The sequence below is a fragment of the Arachis ipaensis genome, chromosome B9, assembly GCF_059453495.1.
Source record: "Arachis ipaensis isolate K30076 ecotype BB chromosome B9, ASM5945349v1, whole genome shotgun sequence".
Classification (NCBI taxonomy): Eukaryota; Viridiplantae; Streptophyta; class Magnoliopsida; order Fabales; family Fabaceae; genus Arachis; species Arachis ipaensis.
This window is the reverse complement of record NC_142444.1, coordinates 133,684,158-133,707,910: the sequence shown is the minus strand read 5'-3', so window position 1 is coordinate 133,707,910 and position 23,753 is coordinate 133,684,158. Positions and strand designations below refer to the sequence as shown.

Genomic DNA, 23,753 nt, shown 5'->3' with positions numbered 1-23,753 from the left:
TTAACTAGTGTAAGCTCTTCTATTTTAGGAAAAGCTATCTTCGATGTTTATCACTGGAGATAAGGCCCAAAAATCTAGATAAGATTCATTAACAAAGTTGGGTTCTTTTTCCCATTTATTTTCTTTAGAATTCAATTCAATTGATGTTCTCATCCTTTATTTTATTTTAAGGTAGCGTTGAGAAAAGATGGAACAAACTCTATCTTACTCTAAATTTTGTCCTTGTACTAGTGACTGAGTATATATAATTCATATGTCATACACAAGCAAGTAGTATTTCTTATTTTTCAAATAATTTAATTTTGATGCACTGTAAAATAATTTTGTATCTACATTTAATTATATATTATTATGTTAGTAAAAATAACTAGTATTTTTATTAACTGTATAAATGATCATTTAAAAAATAAACGTGATAGAATGTTTGTCATTATTGGTGCATCAAAATTAAATTTTGTTTCAAATATATATATTTTTTTTACAAAACAAGATATTTGGTCTCACGATATGGAAATAATTCAAAGAAAAAAATATACTTTAAATGTTAAAAAATAGGAGGGACAAGTTATGCCTAATTTCACCTCTTAATAGTTACTTTCATGCGTACCTCATTTGAATATGAACTTTCTTGTTCGATACTTTGACTTTTATCTTTATGCGTCAAATATCATGTAGGGGTAATCTGCAGTTTTACTACATTAGTACATTTCATTTGCACTTATATGTGAAGATTGAAGATTGGAATATCTAGATTGGTCTCTTTAATCTGTCTTAAAAAAAGAAAAAAAAGATGTTTTTATTACTAAAATTTGAACTTAAGACTATTGGCCGTGAGTTTACAATCTTTACTAATGGTCACATTAATTATTATTTTACAATAACAATAATAAAAATACAGATACAAAAAATATTAATAGGAACTGCTTGCTTGATTTTTGTTCGACCCTTGATCGCAGATGTCGATCAAGCTTGTATAAAAAAATCTCAATTCGAAAAATAGATACAACTCCTCTAAAGAAATAAGTTCGATTTGGACTTATTAATTTAGTGTCGATCGAAACCGACTTGCAAAAACAATATTTACATATAATATCCGAACAAATGTATAATAAAGCAATGCAATTGAACTAAATGAACTTAATAAATTAAAAAAGATTACTTAAGATAACAAAAATAATAAACAAAACTTAGAATTTAAGTAAACAAATAAATTAAAGTAATAAATAAAAGCATCAAATAAAATAACTTGACTTAAAACGCTCACAAGTACTTTTAATCTATGACTTTTTCTAACGTCAGTATGACTTTGAAATTTTTAGAGGGGTTTAATATAGTTTGAGATGCTGAAAATCGAAATCCCTTTTAAATTCCTTGACTCTCCTTTTTATAAAGATAAATCTAAGCCATGTTAAGTAATTTTCTCTCCCACGATCTAGTTTACCTTGTCTTTTAAGTTCAACCACCTACGTGTTACTACACCTTGGTCATCAAGTAATCATCCCATGTTCTCTTCCATTAAAAAGCTTTTATTTTTCACATATTTCTTTATTGTTTTAACCCAGACTTCTTTGTTGAGTTTCTTCCATCCTATCAACCTAATCATTTGTCAATTTATATGCTACAGTCAACATCATGATTCTTGTCAAATTTTTTATAATAACAAGATCATTCAAATAATGATAATAACGATAATCATCACTATCCTCTCACGTACATGTAAGCATATTGAAAAAAGAAATGTTATAGATGTAAGTAATTGAAAATATGCATTTCTATTTTTAGTAAACAATCAATATCAAAAAACGCACTCTCAATGATACATATAAGCAATTAAAAAAATAAATGTTATCTACATAATTTTTCGTATACATTTTATGTATACACTTTTATTTCTATTATTAAAATGATAAAAAAAAAAACAATAGGCAAAGATGATGTTAATTATATCCGTCTTTTTCTAAGCACATTTAAAAATATAATGTTATTCACAATGACTAAATAGATATTATATTCAAAAATGCTATGCAGCTAAGTGATTTTTTTAACAAAGTTTATCTAAATCATCGTGCACTTTTTCTTCGTACGTATACAACTTCTTTAAAATTTGAATTTTCATAAGATGACAAATAGTTAAGTGGTCACCCATATAAAGGTCAAGTGAGGGGGTAGTAAATGAGATTCTTTCTAAAATCCTTATCGGATTAATCCTTCTACCTAGAGGTGGCAAGTAGGGAAGCCTGTCCCGCCTAATGAGGTGGTCCTGAAACCTCACTCCACCCTGCCAAACGGCGGGCTGGCAGATTCCTCTATTTTTTCTATTACGTATTAAATAATATATATAATTGCACAACTATTTTAATAAATTTATAATTTCTAAAAATATAAAATTATAATTTATAAATTTAAAAATTAAAGTATTTAAAATTATAAATATGTAATAAACATAATTTTAAACCAAATTTTTTTAGACAAAATAACAAAATCAACATTGTCCAAAGCAAAATAAATATTGTCTCTAAAGTAAAATAAACATAATCCAAAACACTGGATTAGAACTAATATTGGGAGAAGTTGGATTTTGGGCAAAAAATTTTCCTGGTCGAAAAAATACTGAGCCCGCCGGAAAAGCCCTCACCGCCCCGCCAAATCCCACAGTTTAAACGGTGCGGGTTAGGCGGGATTTTGATGTGTGGCGGTCTTAATTTTACAACCCGTCCAAACTTTTTTGGCGGGTTACACGGGCCAGCCCGACGGATTTAGGACCGTTTGCCACCCCTACTTCTACCCATATTGACTATTGAAAATGTTAATTCGGCCTCTATCCCTCTCATAACAAGTTTCCTAGGTCGTCTAAAGTCGTTGTTCGACGTGTCAGTCAAAGTGGAAGCTCTATCAGACATTTTCACTAGCTTTCCACTATGTAACCGCATACAACAATTGATACTAAATTCGCTCAAGGTCTTACTGGCTGTGCTAATTTATTTCGCTTGATTTTTGTTCGATCATCGACCGCAGATGTCGATCAAGCTTGTATCAGAAAATCTCAATTTGGAGAGTAGATACAACTGCTATAAAAAAGTAAGCTCAACCTGGTACTTATTAATTTAGTGTCGATCGAAACTGACTTGTAAAATCGAGATTTGCGTATGATTTCTGAAAAAATTTATAATGAAGCAATGCAATTAAATATAACTTGAAAAAGAATGATTATAATAATTGAACTTAATAAATTAAAAGAAATTATTTAAGATAACAAAAATAATAAACAAAGCTTAGAATTTAAGTAAACAAATAAATTAAAGTAATAAACAAAAGGATTAAATAAAATAAATTGACTTTAAACACTTACAAGCACTTTTGATAACTCCATAACTTTTTCTAATGTCAGTGTGACTTTGAAATTTTTAGAGGGGTTTAATATAGTATGAGATATTGAAAATCGAAGTCTCTTTTAAATTTTTTGACTCTCCTTTTTATAAAGGATAAATCTAAGCCATGCTAAGTAAATTTTTCTCCCATGATCTGGTTTACTTTGTCTTTTAAGTTCAACCACCTATGTTTTACTACACATTGATCATCAAGTAATCACTCCATGTCTCTTCCATTAAAAAGCTTTTATTTTTCAAGTATTTCTTCATTGTTTGGACCCAGATTTCTTTCTTGAGTTTCATCCATCCCGTCGACCTAATCATTTGTCAATTTATATGCTACGGTCCACGTCATGATTCTTGCCAAATTTTTTGTGCTAACAAGATCATTCAAATAATGATAACAACGATAATCATCACCATCCTCTCACGTATATGTAAGCATATTGAAAAAAGAAATGTTATGGATGTAAGCAATTGGAAATATGCACTTTCTATTTTTAGTAAACAATCAATATCAAAATTCGCACTTTCGATCATACATGTAAGCAATTGAAAAAATAAATGTTATCTACATAATTTTTCTGATACATCTTATATATACACTTTTATTTCTATTATTAAAATGATAAAAAAAGGTGAAGATGATGTTAATTATATCCGTCTTTTTTAAGCACATTTAAAAATATAATGTTATTCGCAATGACTAAATTGATATTATATTTAAAAATGCTATACAGCCAAGTAATTTTTTTTTAACAAAGTCCATCTAAGTTATCGTGCACTTTTTCTTCGTATCGTATACAACTTCTTTAAAGTTTGGGTTCTCATAAGATGGCGAATAGTTAGGTGGTCACCCATGTAAAGGCCAAGTGGAGGGGGTAGTAAATTTGATTCCTCTGAAACCCTTATCGGCACGGTTGTTAAAACCGGATCGGACCGGCCGGTTCAACTGAAAAACTGGTGAACTGGACCTGATACCGGTGCTTGGGCTGCTTAAAGTGAAGTATCAGTACGAACCAGTCAAATCCGAAGTGAACCGGTAAAAAATGGTGAATCTTGTTGAAGTTTGGTCTAACCGTACCGCACGGAGGACGAACCTATTACGTACCAGCATTTTGCAAGTCCATCAGGCTCCAAAGTAGAGTGGGTAGTAAATGTGATTCCTTCTGAAATCCTTATCAGCATGGTTATTAAAACCGGACTGGATCAGCCGTTCAACTGGAAAACCGATAAACCGAACCTGATACTGGTGCTTAGAGCCTTAGACTGGTTAAGGTGAAGTATCAGTACGAACCAAATTGGTGCTCCAACTCATGTGTACCATTTAACTACCTAGAGGTGGCAAGCGGGGAAGTCCGCCCCGCCAAAAGTACTCCTTTTGGCTGGCTGGCTCTCTCCGCCCCACCTAATGAGGCGGTCTTGAAACCTCATCCCGCCCCGCCTAACGGCAGACTGGCGAGCGAAGTCTACCAAATCTCCTCTTTTTTTCTATTAAGTATTAAATAATATATATAATTTCACAATCATTTTAATAAATTTATAATTTCTAAAAACATAAAAAAATTATAATTTTTATATTCACAAAATTAAAGTATTTATAATTATAAATATGTAATAAACATAATTATAAACCAAGTTTTTTGAAACAAAATAATAAAAATAACATTGTTCAAAGCAAAATAAATATTGTCCAAAGCAAAATAAATATTATCTTCAAAGCAAAATAAACATAATCCAAAACACTATATTAGAACTAATATTGGGAGAAGTTGGATTTTAGAAAAAAAATTGCAAAAAATACCCCTGGCAAAAAAGAACACTGATCCCCTTAGGAAAGCCCTCAGCGCCCCGCCAAAACCCACAGTTTAAGCGGTGCGGATTAAGCGGGATTTTGATGTGTGGTGGTCTCAATTTTCCAACCCGGCTCACCTTCTTTGGCGAGTTACACGGGCCAGCCCGGCAGGTTTAGGCTCGTTTGTCACTCCTACCTTCTGTCCATACTGACTATTGAAAATGTTGATTCGGCCTCTATCTTTCTCATAACATGCTTCCCAGGTTGTCCAGAGTCGTTATTCGACGTGTCAGTCGAAGTGGAACCTCTATCAGACATTTTCACTAGCTTTCCACTATGTAATCGCATACAACAATTGATACTAAATTCGCTCAAGGTCCTATCGGCTTTGCTTGATTTTTGTTCGACCCTCAACCGCAGATGCCGATCAAGCTTGTATAAAAAAAATCTCAATTCAGAGAGTAGATACGACTCTTATAAAGAAGTAAGCTCGACCTGGGACTTATTAATTTAGTGTCGATCGAAACCGGCTTGCAGAAACGAGATTCGCATATGATATTCGAACAAATTTATAATGAAGCCATGCAATTGAATGTAACTTGAAAAAGAATGATTATAATAAATAAAATTAATAAATTAAAAGAAATTATTTAAGATAATAAAAATAATAAACAAACCTTAAAATTTAAGTAAACAAATAAATTAAAGTAATAAACAAAAGGATTAAATAAAATAAATTAACTTCAAATACTTACAAGCACTTTTATTCCATGACTTTTCCTAACGTCGGTATAACTTTAAAATTTTTAGAGGGGTTTAGTATAGCTTGAGATGTTGAAAATCGAATTCCTTTTTAAATTCCTTGACTCTCCTTTTTATAAAGGATAATCTAAGCCATGTTGAGTAATTTTCTCTCCCACAATCTGATTTACTTTATCTTTTAGGTTCAACCACCCACATTTTACTACATCTTGGTTATCAAGTAATTACCCCATATTTTCTTCCATTAAAAAGCTTTTATATTTCACGTATTTTTTTATTGTTTCGACCCAAACTTCTTTGTTGAGTTTCATCCATCCTGTTGACCTAATCATTTATCAATTTATATGCTACAGTCAACGTCATGATTCTTACCAAATTTTTTGTGCTAACAAGATCATTCAAATATTAATAACGATAATCATCACCATCATCTCCTGTACATGTAAGCATATCGAAAAAAGAAATGTTATAGATGTAAGTAATTGAAAATATACACTTTCTATTTTTAGTAAACAATCAATATCACAATATGCACTTTCAATCATACATGTAAGAAATTGAAAAAATAAATGTTATCTACATAATTTTTCATATACATCTTATGTATACACTTTTATTTCTATTGTTAAAATGATAAAAAAAATAGGCGAAGATGATGTTAATTATATCCGTCTTTTTTAAGCGCATTTAAAAATACAATGCTATTCGCAATGACTAAATCGATATTATATTCAAAAATGCTATACAGTCAAGTAATTTTTTTTTAACAAAGTTCATCTAAGTCATCGTATACTTTTTCTTCGTACGTATACAACTTCTTTAAAACTTGGGTTGTCATAAGATGGCAAATAGTTAGGTGATCACCCATATAAAGTCCAAGTAGAGGGGGTAGTAAATGTGATTCCTTCTGAAACCCTTATCGGCATGGTTGTTAAAACTGGCCGATCAACTGAAAAACTGGTGAACCGGATACGATGCCAATGCTTGGACTGCTTAAGGTGAAGTATCAGTACGAACCGGTCAAATCTGGAGTGAACCGGTGAAAATTGGTGAATCTTATTGAAGTTTGGTCTGACCGAACTGCTCAGAGGACGAACCTATGACGCACCCGCATTCTGTAAGTCCATCAGGCTCCAAAGTAGAGTGGGTAGTAAAGGTGATTCCTTCTGAAATTCTTATCAGCATGGTTGTTAAAACCGTAACGGCCGAGTCCATCAGGCCCCAAAGTAGAGTGGGTAGTAAAGGTGATTCCTTCTGAAATCCTTATCAGCATGGTTGTTAAAACCATACCGGATCGGCCGGTTCAACTGAAAAACCGGTGAACTGGACCTGATACTGGTGCTTGGAGTCTTAGAGTGCTTAAGTTGAAGTATAGTACGAACCAAATCGGTACTCCAACACATGTATACCGTACGATCCTGATTTTGGAATTTAAAATAGCTCCAAAATGGCTAAGATGGGGTTCAAACTCTTTTCCTCCGAATTGGAAGCACCATTAATTACCACTAGGTTGTAAAGCATCTAATTATTATAATTGCAAATTATAGCACGTATAGATATCTCTCATCAAATAATTTATATGTTACGGATGTCATGATTTTTGTCAAAATTTTTGTGCTAACAAGATCATTCAAATAATGATAATAACCATAATCATCTCCATTATTTTACGTACATGTAAGTCCCAGATTTTTATGTTGAGTTTCATCCATCTCGTGGGTCTAATTATTTGTCTATTTATATACTACGGATGTCATGATTTTTGCCAAAATTTTTGTGCTAACATGATCATTCAAATAATGATAATAGCCATAATCATCCCCATCATTTCACATACATGTAAGTCCAGATTTCTATGTTGAGTTTCATCCATCTCGTGGGTCTAATTATTTATCTATTTATATGCTACAGATGTCATGATTTTTGCCAAAATTTTTGTGCTAACAAGATCATTCAAATAATAATAATAACCATAATCATCCCCATCATTCAAATAATAATAATAACCATAATCATTCCTATCATTTTACGTACATGTAAGTCCCAGATTTCTATGTTGAGTTTCATCTATCTCGTTGGTCTAATTATTTGTGTATTTATATGCTAGGCATGTCATGATTTTTGTCAAAATTTTTGTGCTAACAAGATCATTCAAATAATGATAATAACCATAATCATCCCCATCATTTCATGTACATGTAAGTCTCAAATTTCTATATTGAGTTTCATCCATTTTGTGGGTCTAATCATTTATCTATTTATATGCTACGGGTGTCATGATTTTTGCCAAAATTTTTGTGCTAATAAGATCATTCAAATAATGATAATAACCATAATCATCCCCATCATTCAAATAATGATAATAACCATAATCATTCCCATCATTTTACATACATGTAAGTCCCAGATTTCTATGTTGAGTTTCATCCATCTCGTGGGTCTACTTATTTGTCTATTTATATGCTACGCATGTCATGATTTTTGCCAAAATTTTTGTGCTAACAAGATCATTCAAATAATGATAATAACCATAATCATCCCCATCATTTCACGTACATGTAAGTCCCATATTTTTATATTGAGTTTCATCCATCTCGTGGTCTAATCATTTATCTATTTATATGCTACGGATGTCATGATTTTTGCCAAAATTTTTGTGCTAACAAGATCATTCAAATAATGATAATAACCATAATCATTCCCATCATTTTACGTACATGTAAGTCCCAGATTTCTATGTTGAGTTTCATCCATCTCGTGGGTCTAATTATTTGTCTATTTATATGCTACGCATATCATGATTTTTGCCAAAATTTTTGTGCTAACAAGATCATTCAGATAATGATAATAACCATAATCATCCCCATCATTTCACGTACATGTAAGTCCCAGATTTCTATATTGAGTTTCATTCATCTTGTGGGTCTAATCATTTATCTATTTATATGCTACGGATGTCATGATTTTTGCCAAAATTTTTATGCTAACAAGATCATTTAAATAATGATAATAACCATAATCATCTCCATCATTCAAATAATGATAATAACTATAATTATTCCCATCATTTTACGTACATGTAAGTCCCATATTTCTATGTTGAGTTTCATCCATTTCGTGGGTCTAATTATTTGTGTATTTATATGCTACGTATGTCATAATTTTTGTCAAAATTTTTGTGCTAACAAGATCATTCAAATAATGATAATAACCATAATCATCCCATCATTTCACATACATGTAAGCATATTGAAAAAAGAAATGTTATAGATGTAAGCAATTAAAAATATGTACTTTCTATTTTTAGTAAACATCAATATTAAAATATGCACCTTCAATCGTACATATAAACAATTAAGAAAAATGTCATCTACATAATTTTTCGTATACATCTTATGTATACAGTTTTATTTCTATTATTAAAAGGATAAAAAAAATACAGATAATGTTAATTATATTCATCTTTTTCTAAACGCATTTAAAAATATAATATTCATAATGATTAAATGAATATTATATTAAAAATACTATAAGAAAAAGGCGTATTTGTAACAAAAAAATTTGTTACAAAACGTCGAAATTTTGAAACAAAAATTTTTTGTAACAGAAAAAGGGGCCATTGCAGTAAGTCCTGTTACAAAAAGTTTTTGTAAAAAAAAATGGAACTGTTACAATTCAATACGATATTTTGTAACAATTTTTTCTGATACAAAAAATCAGAAGCCGTTACAAAAGTGGTAACAAAATTTGATCTTGAATGTATTTTTCGTGACAGTCTATTTTTTCCTATAAAAAAATTTTGTTACAAAATGTAACATGATTTTGTAACATTTTTTCTTTATTTACAAAAGCAAATTAATTATTTTGTAACAACTTTTTTATTACAAATTACATGCAGAATTTACTAAATTATTTTTTAAATTAACTAATATATTAACGATTTTAATAAGCAAGTTTACATGTATATAATATGCAAAAACATACATAAGTCAAACAAGATCCTTTTAGTTAAAATTGTTTTGAAACAAAATAACATTAGTGAGTACATTGATTAGTTCAACCAAAACATAAAAGTTCAACCAAAACATAAAAGTTCTAACATAGAAATGTGTCTCTATGCATCAAAACATTCTTGAGCCCTCAAGGTAGCATATGGTCACCATTTCAGCACTCCTATAAATAAGAAAAACCGAAACAAAAAGGTTAGAAACAAGATATAACACTAATTATAATTTTTCCACTAAGTTTTATCCAAAATGTTTAGAAAAATTTCGGCAGAATCTCCCTTAAAACTTGGATATTTTCACCGTCTACGGTTCCAACAAACACAACCAATTCACAACTTATGTCTCAGCCAATACCCAACCAAATTTATCAAACCAAATAATAGGACATTTGTTACTTTTTCAACCATGACACAAGTAAAATGTGATAAATAGATCCATATACAAGTTAAAGTATACTAATATAAAATGGGAATCATCTACGAAAATGTATTAAAATCATAAGCAATTTTAGGAGTACCTTTAGGATCTAATTTGTTTCATTATCAAAGCGCACTATGAGAGAGAGTTCACAACAGCTTGTTGAGCTTCCAATTGAGCTTTCATTTGAGCTAATTCTTTCTCTTGCCGTGTTCGTTGCTCTTCAAGTTTTTCTTTGAGCACATCTATTTCCTTTGTTAGCTCCTCACGGTCTTGCATTGCCTCTTGAAGTTGTTCTTGAATCCTTAACTTAGACTTTGGAGCCTTTATGCCATAACTTGCACCACTTTTCTCACCTCTCACAAGTAGAAAAGCTTTATTTGGAGTGAGAGGATTTTCCAAATCATAGGATTCATCGACCATACAGCTAATATCATCCTACACATTCCAATTTGTGATTTGAAAATGAAGATAAAATTTAACTTCCATGCAACAGAAAAAGGAAAATGTTAGTAATGTTACATCAATTTGTTTAGCTTTTTCATTGACACATTCTCCATTAGTCTTTTGATGAGTAATTTGCTACAATTCTTGAATGTCAGGCTCGACACCGGTTCTAGGATGGCGCTGCAAATTTTTTGAAAGTTTAAAATATAACATGTAGTTAAATGCAAACGTGACATAGCAAAAAATATAAGACCAAATTAAAACTTTAAAACTATTTACCCGATCACGTCTAACAACTTGAAATATCCTTCGGCCAATAATATGTAGTACAACATGATGCTTTTTATTGTCTTTGTTTCTTAAACTTTTTTCCTATAGAAGACCAAACTCACAAAAGACAAAAGGAGGTAAGGTATAATTATTTGCATTGACCTAAAATAGCAAAACAACTTAAGAACACCTCAATGGTTGTCACAATGAAAAATTCAAACCTGAAAAGAAGGACTTCCAAAGTAGGACACCAAATTCTCCCAAGCGCTCCTCATCAGTTTGATACAACTCATAGTGCTCACGCAATCTTGAGCGCCAACTTCGATAACATATGTTAGCCTTAGCTAAAATCATTTTGCGCATTACTTCCGTATCTGCTATATCAAACTTTTCCTACATATGATTTGTCAAAGTTAGTTAGCAGAAATAAACCCTATAATATACATAATAGCAGAAAATATAAATATGTATTACCAAAACAAGGTCGCATATTTTTTGCTTGACTTCATCTCTAACTTGGAGGCAGAGAAGGCAGAGAAGGCGGAACGCAACGGAGCCAAGACGGCAAGGACGACACAGATAGACGTGAGCAGTGGCGCAGAAGAAGCAGATTTGAGGAGCGACTGGAGGCGCTTGTGACGGAACAGACACTGAGGAGGACCACGACGCCGCTGGAGACGTTTCCCAGGGGCTACGCCGGTGACTCTTCCTCCGGCAGCAGCTCCATCTTCCCTCGCAGATAGGGTTTGTAGACGGCGCGATGAGGGTTGAGAGTGACTGAGTGAGGCTTAGAGTGAGTTGGGGGAAACTTAGAGTTTTTTTACAGTTTTACATTCACTATCATCCCTTAGGTTTTTACAGATCTCCTTTAGTTTTTTAAATTTTTTTTGGAATATTTTTAATTATTGTTATTTATATTTATAAATTAATAAAAAAATTTAAATTTCACAAATTAATTTTAAGTTACTTTAAAATTCTGATTATTAAAAATTATATACTAATTTTCTAAAGGCATATAAATTAATATTTACATCATTTAAAAATTAATGAATATGTAAAAAATAATATATAAAATATATTTTAAAAGAATTATATGAACAATTTTTTTAATTTCTGAAACAAAATAAAATTATTTTAAAAAATTATATAGACAATTTTTTTAATTTTTAACATTTTGAAAAAAATTATAAATTACATATTTTGTGACACAAAAAAAATTTGTTACAAACAATGTTAAATTTTGTGATAAATTAATTTTTTGTTACAAAATAATTTGAGTGTTTCAGACAAAAAGATATTTTGTTACAAAGCATTTGGAGTTTTTGAAACAAAAAACTATTTTGTTACAAAATGCTACAAATTTTTGCAACTACTTTACTTTTTGTTACAAAATATTACAATATTTTGTAACAATACACCAACGCGTTACAAAAACTACAATAATTTATAACAATCAGCAATTATTATTACAAAAAAATAATTTTTTGTAATAATTTTAAATTTGATACAAAATTTTTGTTATAAATGTTCTATTTTCTTGTAGTAAAAATACTATGCAATCAAATAATTTTTTAACAAAATTTACTTAAGTCATGGTGCACTTTTTTTTTTTGTACGTATACAACTTTAATACTTGAGTTTTCATAAGATGGTGAATATTTAGGTGATAACCTATATAGAGACCAAATAGAGGAGGTACTAAATGAGATTCGTTTTATATATCTTCCATGAACTAAAAAATTACATCTTTCAAAATGTAAAATATTTATTAAGAACTAAATCAAAAATTTAACTTGTATGTACTCTCAGTATAAAAAAATTTAAATAAATAATTAATTATATATTATGATATTTTTTAAATTTTATTATTTAAAAATTATATAAATACATAAAATTAATTAATTAACTGTATAAAAATTTTGTTATACTGTCAATATGTCAATATAGTAAAATTAAACTCTACAATTGATATCACAACATTTTTAATAACCAAAATAATATCACATTAATCGTTGAGAGACTAAATTATATTTACTAATTTTGTCTTGGATTTAATGAAGGGTATTTTTCTTTTTCTTTCTTAAAGCAAAAAATATAAAAGAAAAATGGTTAAAAATATACGAAGTCAGAACTAGCAAATAAATCTGTTAGGAGACTTCTTAAACTGTGGATCTAATAGTGAAAACCACACGTGACTCGTCTCCTTCTTAAGATATAAACATGTGTTGGAACAAAACTACTAATTTTTAGTACATGTGACCAAACCAAAAGGGAAAAGAAGAAAAATATGAAAATCAATTCAATAATAATAACCAAGTAAGTAGTAATTAACAAGTATAACTAATAACCAAGCATATATGTATAGATATATCCATGTAAAAGGCTTGGTCATAGGTCAACCGAAAATCCACTGAGGGAAAGTGCCACGTGGCAAGAAGCTAGAGAGGGTGTGGGTCATGTTCTTGGCTTAGCGTGAGGTTCGCGTTGACGCCCGAGAGTGCCAGGCTGACCTCTCCAACTGGGACCAACCCTTCTTTTAGAAACCCTTTAAATATTCCCAACACACAACAAATTTCATAACTAATTTTTTCTTTTTCTTTTTACCCTTTTCTCTTTTTTGATTAATTAATTAATTAATTAATTAATTACTCTCTAATTATTACATTACATTACATTACAACAACGATAACAACAACTTCGATGGTTCTCTTCTCCATATTGGAGTGTTGTTCTTGTTCTTTAATTACCTTGTTTTCATTACTCAACAACACATGTGTCGATCACCCAGTTATTGTTACATTTTCCACTTCTTCTATCTCACTACCATTATAAATAATTCATACACCCTTTCTCTTTTCTGTATCCCTTTGATTTGATTTGCGTCGGTTCTTGTGAGAGCGGGATAGAATATTTTAATACACCATGTTGCAGGATGTGTTTGATCAGCCACTGCCACCAAAGGTGGAGCAACAACTCCCCATTGTAATTCCATCAACCCATTCTTTTGATCCATGCATGCATGGTGTTTGATATATGTTCTCATAATAAATTAAATTATGCATGTGTTCTTGTAGCTATCTTTGGTTTTGGGTTCTGTTGTATTGTGTCATGATGTGATCCTAAACCAAAATGTTTGTTCATGTGGGTCATCAAAAGTTTTATTTATTTTCTTTCTACGGCGTGGATTTGTGTTATTATTATTTTTTTTTCATATGGAATTACTCATAATTGATCTTGTGTTTCTCATCATGAGATGTCTAATGTGATCATGTACTTGTTCTCTCTTTTTCATGCATGGATGAATGGTTAGTTCTTTGTTTTTGTATGCAAATATTAATGTGTGAATATTATTCCCCTCCCTAATGGCGATATTCGCAGAGCTAACAAAGAAACTTTTAGTACCACTCTTCTTAATTAGCCATTCGAGAAATCTAGAAGCCATTTCTCAAATTCTTTTTCTTTTTTCTCTTTCCAATTCCATGCTTCAATGTCAATTTGCATGGAAGAACGAGTTCTACCTTTCTTTTTTCTGACAATAATTTATAAAGTTGGTAAGCATATAATAATGCTTCTTTGACTGTGGCAATAAGAAAGAATATTGATTCTTCTATAAGAACTTGCATTGGCTCTGCCCCTTTTTTTTTTCTTCCAAGATTTTATCCTATCCAATCCAATCCAATCCAGGACAAGCAAAATGTCATTTTCTAAGAGAAGGGCAAATTGTTAACTGCATCATAATCTCATTCTGCATTGTGATAGCCAATTGAACATAGCTTTCTATTATTGTGGAATATATGTGCTTGGTAAATGTTTTTTAAAATATCTAATTTTTCGTATTTCGTATCAATACTCATTTTATTGGCTTTTAAATAAAGTGCTTACTCTAATGCATATTGAGAATGTACAGAGATGAAAGAGAGTAGATATCATATTTTGTGGGTTCTTTCTCTTTCCTTTTTTTTTTTTTTTTTTTTTTTTGGTGTTTACTCTGTATATTATGTACATTCTTAATCTGTACGTGAGTATGAACCTTTAAATAATAGTATGATCTTCACTTAAATATATTCTTTTTATTCACTTTTGGATTTATTTATGCGAAATAACCACTTATTTTATAATGTTCAAATAACATCACTCAAAAAATAGTTCAAATGTGTAGCTTTTTGTGTTCCTTTGAGTGCCTTTCATTTGTCATTGAAGCATAATCAACATGCACATATCATGAGGTTCCTTCTTTCTCTAACAACTGTATATGGTACAAACATTTGGTACCTTAGCTTCTTGCATGTCACATTGTTCACATGAAGGCATAGATGCACATCCTTTTCAGTGAAAAATAGCCCAAAAATAGCCAACTCTTTTGGACAATTTATTGTCCTTTCATGACCAAATATAAATTCAACCTATCACTGGACCATGCAACTAACAAGATTTGTATGCAGAAATAGTCCTTCTTGTAGAAAAGGACTTTTGTAATGATGAACATATCTGATATTTATTGGTGTGCAATGTTACTCACTTTTCAGAAATGCTCACTATTTGACGATGAAGACATGCAATAAAATAAAGCTTAGACTGATTAGAGAATATTATCTTTTGAAAGTTCAATCTAAGAGATTGCTATGTTATTAGAACAGTCTCATTTCTATCAATATCAGCAAGAAGAATTGGGTTCATTCTCATAATGGAAAGGAACTAAAAAAATAAATAAATAATAATAATAATAAAATTAATGTAGAATCATTCTCCTATTCTACTTTTTTCTTTTTTTTATATATATGAAGTCTAATACCATTATTCTGAGAGTGGTCTTAGTTGGTATTTAACTATTTATCAGTAGCCATGTTATTAACAATGCTCTTGTTTCACTGGCTGCAGGATGAAATTTCAAGCCCAATCAGTGCTAGACTTTTTGAGCTATGTGACTCTGATTTGTTCCCAGAAGCACTTCAAAACTCTGAGGTTACTTCAAGCTCAAATTGTTGCTATGAAGAGAACTCCTCATATGCAACAAACATGTCTCTAGCATTAGAAGTAGAAACCAAGTTCAATAATAATAACAATAACAATAATACAAATAGCAATAATAGCAATAACAGTGTCACCACCCCAAGTAGCACCACCACCACCAACAACAACACAACCAACAGTAGTAACCTGTCAATCATCTTTGACTCTCAAGAAGAGCTTGACAATGACATCTCTGCCTCCATAGATTTCTCATCTTCACCTGCAGCTTTCAATGTTCCACCGATGTTCTCAGTCACAACAAACCATCATCAAGAACAGTTTGATTTCTCTTCTATGCATCACCATCATCATCAGGTTCAGCAGCTAGCAGCATGTTCAGTTGTGGAGGGCTTCTCACAGTATCCCACTGACACTAGTGCTGTTGCACCTCCTCCTCCTCCTCTCATGGGGGCTCCTCAATTGCCTTCTGTCTTTGAAGAGGATTGCATTTCTTCTGCTGTTCCTTCTTATGTCACTCTCAACCCTTCTTCTCCTTCTTGCTCTTATCTCAACCCTGCTGCCATTCCACCACCTTACATGCCTCCTGCTGGTCCCCTGGCCACCGCCTTGTCGGCCGACCGTGCCGCTTTGTTCACCGGAAGCATGCTTCTTGGCTCTGAGCTTCAGAGACCAGACCTTGAATACCAAGGCGAAAATGGTGGAATTTATTGTACAGATTCAATTCACAGAGTGTTTAACCCTCAAGAGCTTCAGGTATGGCTTATTCTCAAACTACATGAATCATTCTCATATTCTATATTATTAGGACATGATGCAAAATGAGTCTAAGATTCAAAGAAAATTGTCTAGATTTCTTGCTGCTTTAACTTTAAGTTTGGAATTAGCCTGACCAATTAAGTAGCATACTGTGTACCAATTCATCTGCATACCAGAACGTTATATGTATATTTTTCACATAAAATATTTACATATGGAGTACCACGTAATGTGTACCTATTCCGTACCAGAACGTATTGCGTTCCATGTAACTATAGTTCTTAACAAGTACTTACTTTGTCGTTGTTACCTTTTGATACATCCTCAAGACTTAAAAGTACCTTGAACCAAAAGATGTATCAAAAAGTGATGGTAATACTTAAAAAAAGGGAAGTGAGGGAATAACAATTAAGGAGAGGCTTTATTACTAGTGGAAATTTTGCAAAAAGAGCATAGTCTATACAAATTTCTAAGAAGCTGATACCCCACATAAGATAGATGCCGCAGATCCATTATAACAGTGGCTTGCTAGCATATAAGTCCTTTTAGAATGTCACCTCTAAAAAGTAGCACAAATTTGGACAAATAACAGGAAAGGAATCACTTCTTTCAACAGAAATTGATAATAAAAATTAAAAACAGCATAATCATTAGAAAAGACCATAATAGTTTATTGGCATGTTTTTCCCTTTATGTTTAAGAAAGAAAAATAACATGATTTTTTTCATTTTTAATTTCTTCGGCAGGCACTTAGTACTGAGAGTCAGCAACTAGTGGCTGGAGGTGGGAGTTCTGCCAACTTAACGCCAGAAATCTCAAACTTGGAGGACTCTAGCTTCAAGGTTGGGAAACTCTCTGTCGAGCAAAGAAAAGAAAAGATTCATAGATACATGAAGAAAAGAAATGAAAGAAACTTCAGCAAGAAAATCAAGGTACTCTTAAGTCTAAGAACATCAATCAAATTTTGCTGGAGTAAACTTCCATTTCTATCTATGAAAGTTCAGAATATTGACAGATTTATCTATGAATAAACAAAACTAACTTTATACTTATGAAAGACGAAAAATTGTCATTTCTATCCATAGAAGTTCGAAATATTGACAAATCAGTACTTTTGTCATATAAAAGACTATCTTTTGTGGGTACAAAATTGATTTTCATTTATTCATGGTTAAATTTGTCAGCATTTTAAAATTTTATGATTAGAAATAGTAGTTTGCTCTATTTTGCTACATATTTTGTGAAGTTTCAATTAACAATGCATGCAAATTAAATGTACAGTATGCCTGCCGCAAAACTCTGGCAGATAGCCGGCCGCGAGTTCGAGGAAGGTTTGCAAAGAATGATGACTTTGGAGATACTCAGAGACCTGCAAGTAGCAATCATGAGGAAGAAGATGAAGAAGAAGTAAGATTCCCTAGATGCTGGAGCACATTCAATTATTAAGGCCAATATCAGCACACTTTTTTGTTTAACTTTGAATTAGAATCGATTCCTGGCAATGTAAAAAATTGATTTTGACTTTTTGAGAGATAATGTTTTAGTTGTTCACTCCCATAATCAATTACAGACAAAAATAACTTTTACTTCAAAATCAGTCAGTCAAAAGAAAAATTCTCTATCACTTAGCACCTTTTCTGAATTATTGGTTTGTTGGCATGATTCCACAATCTAACAAACACGCCTTTAATTTTATCTTTTGAACTTATCAGGTAGTTGTGAAAGAAGAAGATGATATGGTTGATTCCTCAGATATCTTTGCTCATATCAGTGGAGTGAACTCCTTCAAATGCAACTATTCCATCCAGTCCTGGATTTGACTAAAACAAAAACCAAAAAAAAAAAAATGAAAAAAATGAAAAAAAAAAAAAAAAGAGAGAATAGTTTGACTAGTACACCTACAATTTTTAGCTTCTGTAGAGCTTTTTCAAAAAGGGCCCTGATCCCACTCCATAATTCTCCTACATGGGTTTCATGGATTGAGGAAACTGAATAAATAGGGGTCCTGATGATACTATACAAATAAAAGGAAGAAGAAGAACAATAGCACATTATATATATAATATGATATGATATGATATATATAGAAAAGTAAGCAAGTGTATACATTTTTGCAGACAATATCTTCCTCTCATTACTTGTACCTACTACTAAGAATCACAAGTTGTATTAATCACAAAATTGATATATTTGAGTTGCCTCCACATGCTATAGAGGAGCTCATTCATGTAGTTTCTTCTCATCATACTAAGGGACTACACTTTGACTTGTTTTGGTTAATCAAAGGCCCTAAGCCTTTTTTTTTTTTTAATACGATTTGGCTCCTAACAAAAATTACATCATTTTGCATACTCGAATACATGAATAAGTTAAAATCAAAATTAACATGCAATCTATTAGAATACTCCTCCTGCTTAATTATAGATTTCAAAATCTTAAAATCTTTTATTCGAAGTAACGGATAATAAAAAAGATATGTCACGTACATAATTTTTTTATGAAGTAGTGTTACACATCCAAGTTTTTTTATAAACCAAGTTCAATTAAGTTAAACAATAAGACTTAAAATAATATTAGTCATAGTTGATTTTTGTTATTTTAAAAGAATCCATCCATAGTAACTTCATCATTTCTTTATTTTTTTATAAAAAAATAAAAACGCTTCATCACTCAACTAATGCCTTGCTTGCAACCAATATTCCTCTTTCATTCTTTCTTGGTCTCAACGAATATTCCTCTATATATTTTCCAGGTTTTTTTCTTGGACATGTATATATTTTTCAATGGCGTGTTTTCTTACAAAGAACTCGAAACCGAATCATGGGCCTGTATTTTATAACTTGAGTATGGACCCAAAGGTGTGTTGAAAAACATGACCAGAAATACAAAGAAAAAGAATGTCACTAGGACAAAAAAACAAAAGAAAACAACAATGTCACTAAAATACGAAATAATGGCTTTGGGCTTTATATGCCTCAATGATGTAGTTTGTGTGAGTGTGTCTATGAGTGTTTCCGGTCTGATTTAGAACGATTTTGAGTCAAAAATCATTCAATTTAAATACTAATTTTACTTACAATGTAGTTTGGATTAGATATTTTTTTTTTAAAGAATCCGATCCAAATTTTTAAAATTAAATATATAAAACAAATTTTAAATAACCAACAACAACATAACAAGTTTTAATAATATTTTGAAAAACTAACAATAACATAACAATAGAAATAAAATTATAGATTAATTAAAATAAATAAATTTTATTTTTTATATAAAATATTTATTAAATAATAATAATAATACATGAATAATATAAAAATATATAACAAATTAAACATATTATAAATAAAATTATAAATATAATAATAACATAATAATATTATAACACATTGTGCAGTTTGAATTGGATCAGTTTTGAGAAGTAAAATCTAAATTCGATCCGATTCATACTGTTTACAAAAACCAAAATCCAATCAAATTTAAATTAATGCAATTTTAATCGATTTCTGATTTGAATTAAATCAGTTTGGATTTGAACACTCTAATAAGTGTGTCAAGAGAAAAAAGAAAATTGTATACCAAAAAAAAAAAAGAAAAAAGAAAATTAAAAAAAAAAAGTATTTTCATTTCTGAATTCTTAACCAGAGTCTAGCTATATCCTTGAAATTAGTGTATCTCATCTAACACCAATTAAGTTGCTTGCTACCAGTTTTTGTTAAATCTATATCATGTTAATTTCAAGGGCAAAGAGCCAAATATGGCAGCACCTCTATTTTTTTGTCCATGCCTCCTTGGTTCATCTAAGTTAATTGTTCTTTTCTTTATGTCTTACTAACAACAAGTTATCCTTTTCATTGTACTAAGTTTTCTAAACATACTTTATTGAAAGTTTGGACTAGTAGAAAAAATAATCTTATTGAAAAGTAACTTTAAAATAAAGATAAAGGTATAAAATATTGTTTTGATTCATAATGTTTGGGTCAAATAAAATTTAAATACATAAAATAAATTTATTTTAAAATTTATAGATATTGTAATGTAAAATATTATATTATAGTATATGTATAATATATATAATAACAGTACAATAAATTTATAGGTTATATAACTCTTTTTTTGTCATACATATTTAAAAGTAATTATGGTACAAAGTGCCATGCATCCACGTCATTTCAATCGTAATGAACCAATATTTTCCATGTCACTTGTTAATTAATTAAGGCAATATGAACATGCTAATTTAGTTTAGTCTAATTAAGGCTTGATAATATATTTAGTGGCAGACAACATACTTCAATCAAGGAGAATAATAAACCAACACTTCACGCAAAGAGAAGTAGCACGCAGAAGCTTCTCTAAATGAACTTCATTATGTGCATGTTTTGAATTTACAATATATTTGAGATAAGAATTTGGTTTTTATTGATGCATACAATGGCACAAAAGGTGTATATGATTGGCATTTTCACTATTAAATCGTAATTGAAAGTTATGTATTTTGTTGGCGAAGAAGATGGTTATTGGAATACTAGTAGTTCAATAATGAAAAATCGTGTTCTTTGATTTGAAATTTTTGGATCCCTCAACATACGAATATTTTAATATATCTATTAGACTTGGACTACTACTATGACAATTAGGCTCTTGTGAAGAAGACAAAAAATATATCATATAATATGAAATTATGAATATAGCAAGGGAAACCAACAAGTTAGGTCATTCCTATATATGAACTATGCTTCCTTTTTGTTTAATTCAAATTTCAAATTGGTTGTTGGAAAGACAACTCGGACTTAAAATATAAACATTTCTTTGTCAATCATAATCTAAAACCAACTATTATAGATTATATATATATATATATATATATATATATATATATATATATATTTGGTGACCTCTACATTATATATATTAAACGAATAATATAAACGCGTTTCCTACAATAACATACATCATGGCCTCCTAAGACACCAAAAGAAATACATCATGACGTCCTTGAATTCATATATATTTTGTTTCATGTGTGGAAATAAAGAGTTGTCGTTACACTACTTTTGGTTTAGGAAAGATTCATTGTTGGTAAGAAAAGTATAGGTAGACAATGAAAATATTAAATAATGTGAATAATGAATATATTTGATATTCAATTTTTTTTTTTTGGTTTCCCACGGTATCCCTCAACCCGGCAGGTTAAGGACTAATCCGTCGCGGTACTGAGCTCCATTTAAGGGTTTGCCGCTGGCCAATGGGTTGCTGCATGCACAAGGCGGGATATTTGATATTCAATTTATTAGGTGTGTAGATGGTAATTCTAATATTAAGATTTATGAGAGTAATTTGGTGGGGGTGTAATATGTTTTACTTAAATTAGGCCCATTATTCATATTGTTCAAAAAAAGTTATTGGTTACTTAGCATAACTAGTAACGGACCCAGAAAATTTTAAGAGTGGGGGCAAAAATATATATACTAAAATAAATTTTGTTAAATATTATTAATTATATAGAGATATAAAAATTAAAAAGAGTTGGTGAACACTTTCATTCTTAAAATACTATTCATTATATATAATTTATAAAAAAATATTTTTTATTTCTAAAACTAGAATTTAAAATATTTTAATTAAATTATAGATAACTTATTATCCTAACTAATTTTTTTATACACATTTAATAATAAAAGACTGAATCAACTGGTACAGTAGCGCCTAATAATCCACTAATATTTATAATTTAAAACTAGAATTATATATAAATACCAGAAAAATTAAATCTGTATATGAAAAGTATGTTTATATAAAATAATAGAAGCATAATTTACAATTTTTTCCTTTTTTTTAAATAATTAAATTTGTTATATTTTTTAATTTAATTTTGATATAATGTTAGATGAAAGATTTTATGTATCTATTTAATTATGTATTGTAATTAAAATATTTTTTTATTATTATTTCTAAAAATAAAAAATATATTCTAAATTGGTAAATTAATCAATTCATTTTAAAATTTTATATGCAACATAGATACATATAATAGAACAAAAGATAAAAAAATAAGTAATTAAGATAAATAAATCAAGAATAAAATAAAATATATAAAGTCGAAGAAAATAAAACATTAGATTAATACCTTAACTATAATTATTTGAATTAAAATTTATAATTGAAAATATCAAAAAAAGAAACAATAAAATTGGAAGATATATAGAGTCATAGAGAGCTATATAAAAAAAATAGAAAATTTAAAATATACTTTTTAATGAAGAGAAGATGACTACTAGATAAGGAATAGAAAAAGAAGGTTGAAAATATAAAAATAAAAAGAGAGTTTAAGAGAATAAAGGAGTAACGACACAAGAACTAAATTTGATTAGATTAAATAATAGTCAAAATGATAGAAAAATAAAAAAATGAATTTAGAACTTTAACTAATTGAGTTTAGTTTATTTATAATAGAGTCATTTAAAATTTAAAGTGGAGGCACATTATATATAATTATATTTTTTTTAAAAAAATTAAAAATATAGTGGGGGCAAGTGCCCCTTATTATTGTTCTTGAGTCCGTTCCTGAGACCCTATTAGTTAAGACTATATCTATGTGTTTTACTTGATTTTTGTTCGATCTTGACACAAATATTAATGATCTCAATTCGAAAAATAGACACAAATTTGCATAAAGAAATGAACTCAACCCAAAATTTATTATCTATTTCAATGTCTAAATAATTTTGCAAAAAGTGAAAAAATACTAAAGTTCTTGTATTAATAAAAAGGGTAAAGTACTAAATTGGTCCCCTAGGTTTGGGCGTAATTCTGTTTTGGTCCTTAAGGTTTAAAGTGTTCTATGTGAATCAAAAAAAGTTTCATTTAGCATCAATTTAGTCCCACAGTGAGATCAAAATAAAATAATTAACAAAATGTCCTACATAACAACAGTACAAGAACAAAATCGATAATCTGGAG

General features: G+C 29.9%; 1 protein-coding gene and 1 long non-coding RNA gene across 3 annotated transcripts; one reads left to right on the top strand and one right to left on the bottom strand.

Annotated features, from left to right (window-relative positions):
• Window positions 1-13,902: 13,902 nt before the first annotated feature.
• LOC107615922 (uncharacterized) lies at window positions 13,903-18,683 on the top strand. Its single transcript, XM_088499676.1, has 5 exons — window positions 13,903-14,048; window positions 15,945-16,790; window positions 17,540-17,725; window positions 18,075-18,200; window positions 18,506-18,683. The coding sequence occupies exons 1-5, from the start codon at window positions 13,989-13,991 to the stop codon at window positions 18,611-18,613; spliced, it is 1,326 nt and encodes a 441-aa protein (XP_088355802.1). The 5' UTR covers window positions 13,903-13,988; the 3' UTR covers window positions 18,614-18,683.
• On the bottom strand, window positions 17,798-19,012 carry LOC148546401 (uncharacterized). 2 transcript variants are annotated; one of them, XR_015899831.1, is made up of 4 exons: window positions 18,901-19,012; window positions 18,696-18,754; window positions 18,426-18,613; window positions 17,798-18,162 (listed from the first exon to the last, which is right to left on the bottom strand). It is a non-coding gene; the product is annotated as an uncharacterized LOC148546401 (long non-coding RNA). The 2 variants fall into 2 exon arrangements; XR_015899830.1 differs by having other exon boundaries at window positions 18,696-18,916.
• Window positions 19,013-23,753: the final 4,741 nt, after the last annotated feature.